The following is a 5,003-nucleotide window of genomic DNA, read 5'->3' as shown; positions in this document are numbered from 1 at the left end:
GGGGCAAGCTGAAAGAAAAATGGGCAGAGGCAGTCAGGTGCTGGAAGTAGACTTTTCACTGTACACTGATGACAAAAACCAGCTAGCGTTAGCAGCTGTCAGTATGTAAAGAGGAGGGGACTGATTTATCAGCTAGTAAAATTCTTAGGTTTTATTTCCTCTGGAAAAATAGTATGACCCATTTTAAGATATGTCACCACCCATGTTGACAAATAGCTCTAGAAGTTTCCTAACTTCTGACTGCAGGCCTCCCTCACAGGCACAAGTGACTGTCATAAGATTTCCCCTCCCCAGTGACATATGTTAAAAGCCTGGAGTATGTCAGACTGGGCTTCAGGCTGCCAGGTACTCCTTTCCTTCCTGCATGTAGAATCTGAGAAAATGCTTGTTTTAAATTCTGAGTCTGTAGATGCTTTTCAAAACAATTTGAATCATGTAACTATTATCTATTAAAACCTTTTTAGGCTGAGCACGGTGGCTCATGCCTGTAATCCTAGCACTTTGGGAGGCTGAGGCAGGAGGACTGTTCAAGGCCAAGAGTTCAAGATCAGCCTGAGTAACATTTTTTTTCTTTTTTGAGACAGAGTTTTGCTCTTGTTGCCCAGGCTGGAGTGCAATGGCATAATCTCTGCTCACTGCAACCTCCACCTCCCGCGTTCAAGCGATTGTCCTACCTCAGCCTCCCAAGTAGCTGGGATTACAGGCGCCCACCACCATGCCCAGCTAATTTTTGCATTTTTAGTAGAGATGGGGTTTCACCATGCTGGCCAGGCTGGTCTTGAACTCCTGACCTCACATGATCTACCCACCTCGGCCTCCCAAAGTGCTGGGATTACAGGCATGAGCCACTGCACCTGGCCATGAACAACATTTCAACACTTTGTCTCTGCAAAAATAATAATAATAAAAAAAGATAAAAACTTTTTTAAAAAAATTGGCATAAAACCTGCCACCACAAAAATAGCAAATTCCCAAATCTAGCCCCAGTTACTATCTGGAATTCTAGCCTCTATTTTTTATTAAAGCCAGAAAGGAGAATTTCTTGTGTACATAGTGATAGACAAATGAACACCTTACTACTACTATGAATGTTTTACTATATGCAATAGCTATTCTCTCTCTCAATTGTTATTTATGTCAGGAGGTCACCCAGAATGAGAGAGTCATGTGGGAAGAAGGGTTAAAATCTCCCTTGGAATACCATTCTAGCATGGCCCTGGGAACCGTGATCCTTTTACATGAAGCAAGCCCTGACTGCAAAACATTGCCATCAGTCAGTAATAGACTTACTATGAATCACAAAGTGAGACTTCTTTCTCTAGATATACAGTCTTATCAACTAGAAATCATCTTAATATAGTTTTTTGTTTGTGGGTTTTTTTGGAGATGGAGTCTCACTCTTTCACCCAGGCTGGGATGCAGTGGTGAGATCTCGGCTCACTGCAACCTCTGCCTCCTGGGTTCAAATGGTTCTCCTGCCTCAGCCTCCCAAGTAGCTGGGACTATAGGTGAGCACCAACACACCCAGCTAAAATTTTTGTATTTTTAGTAGAGACAGGGTTTTGCCCTGTTGGCCAGGCTGAACTCAAACTTTTCACCTCAAGTGATCCACCTGCCTCGGTCTCCCAAAGTGCTGGGATTACAGGCATGAGCCGCTGCATCTAGCCTTAATATACTTACTTTGTTGGACTAAGATACTTTAATGTCACCTACAAAAAAACCTTAAATATCTAAATTCTTGATGGGATGGCATTCCCTAGGCTTGTGTGGTACACACTTGCCCAACTGTACTGAGCAGTCCTGAGTAATTTGTCCCACGTTGTCAAGCGTGCCTCAAGCAGCAGTGTGGGAGTCATGGGCTACAGGTATCAGCAATGACAGTGACACAGCTCTGACATATGTAGTGCTTTGGGTGGCTTGCAGCACCTTCTTAGAGTTGGCTGGTAAGGAGACTCTAATAGCTCAAATAACTCTAATTCTGCTCAAATAGAGTCAGAGAGTTTATCACCTACACAGATACAAGGTCAACAATGGATCAACTCCCCATGGCCTTAGTTCCATGGGATGACACCAAATCAAAGAGCTTTGCTACCTGGGGCAAGTTGAGAAATGGGCAGGTGAGGTCAGGTGCTGGAAGTAGACTTTTCACTGTACTGTGATAACAAAACACCAGCTAGCAGAAATAGATGACAGGCACCATGGGCACTTGGTTCTGCCTTTGAGGAGACAACTTCAACTAAAGCCAAGCAGTTGTACAGCCTGCAACCCTATCCCTTGTGGGACTGGAGTGGAAAGTCCTATGTTTAACTGCAGTGAGGGAGGGAGGTGAGATACAGTCTTGGCTGCAGCCTCCCTTATGATGGAGGGCGGGTAAGCTGGTCTCCAGGCAGTTCCCCACTAGGTAGCTATCTCCCTCTGTTTCTGCAGGAATCACAAGACATTCAACCAAGACTTGAGTTAGACTGAGGTGACGCTTCCCCTAAGTGGCCCATCTGAAGACATCCTTGCCATCAGGGCACCATGATGGAGCCATTTTCTTATGTTGATTAAATATGGCTGAGTTCAGATATTTTTGGTAAACCAATGGGCACAGTGGCTTGGTTTAGAAAGACCAGAAAGGAGGAATTAAAGACCTCCAAGTAGAAAGTGTCAACACACTAAGTGTAAGGGACAGGAATTGATTTAGAGAGTGATTCGTGCCAGTGTTTGCAGGAATCCTCTGGCTTTTCCATGTTGCTCCTTGGTAGGGGTCAGAGAGCAGGTGGCTTTGGCCAGAAGGAAAATAGAAGGCAGACACTAAAACAGCAGCCTAACTCAGCCCTTTCTGCTTGTTCCTTAAAGGTCTTCCACTTCAACACAATGCAAGTGCCTAAAAAAATGAGGCTCCTGCTGTTTCTGGTTTCCCAAATGGCCATCTTTGCTCTATTGTTCTACATGTACAGCCACAACATCAGCTCGCTGTCTGTGAAGGCACAGCCCAAGCGCATGCACGTGCTGGTTCTGTCTTCCTGGCGCTCCGGCTCTTCTTTTGTGGGGCAGCTTTTTGGGCAACACCCAGATGTCTTCTACCTTATGGAGCCTGCCTGGCACGTGTGGATGACCTTCAGGCAGAGCACCGCCAGAACTCTGCACATGGCAGTGCGGGATCTGATACGGGCCATCTTCTTGTGTGACATGAGTGTCTTTGATGCCTACATGGAACCTGGTCCCCGGAGACAGTCCAGCCTCTTCCAGTGGGAAAACAGCCGGGCTCTGTGTTCTACACCTGCCTGTAACATCTTCCCACGAGATGAAATCATCCCCCAGGCTCACTGCAGGCTCCTGTGCAGTCAACAGCCCTTCGAGGTGGTGGAGAAGGCCTGCCACTCCTACAGCCATGTGGTGCTCAAGGAGGTACGCTTCTTCAACCTGCAGTCCCTGTATCCGCTGCTGAAAGACCCTTCCCTCAACCTGCACATCGTGCACCTGGTCCGGGACCCCCGGGCCGTGTTCCGTTCCCGAGAACGCACAGAAGGAGATCTCATGATTGACAGTCGCATTGTGATGGGGCAGCATGGGCACACACTCGAGAAGGAGGACCAACCCTACTATGTGATGCAGGTCATCTGCCAAAGCCAGCTGGAGATCTACAAGACCATCCAGTCCTTGCCCAAGGCCCTGCAGGAACGCTACTTGCTCATGCGTTATGAGGACCTGGTCCGAGCCCCTGTAGCCCAGACTTCCCGAATGTATGAATTCGTGGGGTTGGAATTCTTGCCCCACCTCCAGACCTGGGTGTATAATATCACTCGAGGCAAGGGCATGGGTGATCATGCCTTCCACACAAATGCCAGGAATGCCCTCAATGTCTCCCAGGCTTGGCGCTGGTCTTTGCCTTATGGAAAGGTTTCTCGACTTCAGAAAGTCTGTCGTGATACCATGGATATGCTGGGCTACCGCCACGTTGGATCTGAACAAGAACAGAGAAACCTGTTGCTGGATCTTCTGTCCACCTGGACTGTCCCTGAGCAAATCCACTAAGAGGGTTGAGGAGGCTTTGTTCCCACCTGATGTCAGCCTCAGTCACTTTTTCTAATGCTTCTGAGCCTTGCCTACATCTCTGAGCCTTAACTACCTGCCTGTAGGTATCACATTGAGTGTGAGTTGTGCCCACACATGTTCAAGCAGAAGGATTTTTGTGTCCATGCTTGTGTCTACAAAACAGACTCAGTAACTTTATGTGAGCAGCACCTTCCATCAGTGAAACAGGGTATTGCTCTTCTCTTCTTCTTAATCTTCCTGTCTGGGCAGACTTCAGAGACTTTGTGACCTAGAGGCCTATTAAGGATGACACAGTATCAGCAGAATTGATCAAAAACCTCCCTGTCCACATCTTGCCCAATGGGGAATCTTTCACCAAAAAGCTCACCAGTGTTTTCCACAGAGACACAAATTCTGAGCCCTCGGAGTTCCGGAGTTTCCAGTGGACTCAAAAAAGGAAGTGGGAATAAGGTTGGATGCCTACTTCTGAGCTTGAACATCACAGCTATAAGTTATCATAAATATGAAACAAAATCTCTGCACAACAGAGCAAGCTCTTAAGTTCATGGGGTGCCTGGGCTGCATTTGAATGTCATTTCCCCTCCACGTTTTCCTATCACATAAAAGACTGGCTGGTGAAGCTGCTATCTACTAATACTAAAACTCCAGAATAAGATTCTGTTTGAATGTCCCTTTTTATGCTTCTTAATTACTAGCAGCAAATGTTCATTCTTAGGGGATCCTAACCTAAGAACAGATGTAATCATCTTTATTCATTTTTTTAATACCTTTTCTATTATCTATCAACTATGTATACAGAAAATTGCTACAATAATGTTTGGTTTCAGATGATGAACTAAGTCTGTACTCTGTTAAGAATTGGTGGAAAGCAGACAACCAGCAGCTAAGCCCCTTCTTTCTTGTGTTAGGTATAAGTTGTGATAATGCCATATGCATCACTGCAGGGTCTGGGCAGAGAGTTC

General features: G+C 46.3%; 1 protein-coding gene across 1 annotated transcript in view; it reads left to right on the top strand.

Annotated features, from left to right (window-relative positions):
- The window catches only part of CHST4 (carbohydrate sulfotransferase 4), a 12,163-nt gene extending 7,397 nt beyond the window's left edge, over positions 1-4,766 (top strand). The window contains exon 2 of the mRNA XM_017539179.2: positions 2,842-4,766. Within this exon, the coding sequence (XP_017394668.1) occupies positions 2,860-4,020 (1,161 nt within the window). The 5' untranslated portion in view covers positions 2,842-2,859 and the 3' untranslated portion in view covers positions 4,021-4,766. The remainder of the gene's footprint in view (positions 1-2,841) is intronic.
- The last annotated feature ends 237 nt before the right edge of the window (positions 4,767-5,003 follow it).

Source organism: Cebus imitator, unplaced genomic scaffold (genome assembly GCF_001604975.1).
Source record: "Cebus imitator isolate Cc_AM_T3 unplaced genomic scaffold, Cebus_imitator-1.0 Scaffold117, whole genome shotgun sequence".
Taxonomy (NCBI): domain Eukaryota; kingdom Metazoa; phylum Chordata; class Mammalia; order Primates; family Cebidae; genus Cebus; species Cebus imitator.
This window is presented reverse-complemented; position numbering and strand designations above follow the sequence as displayed.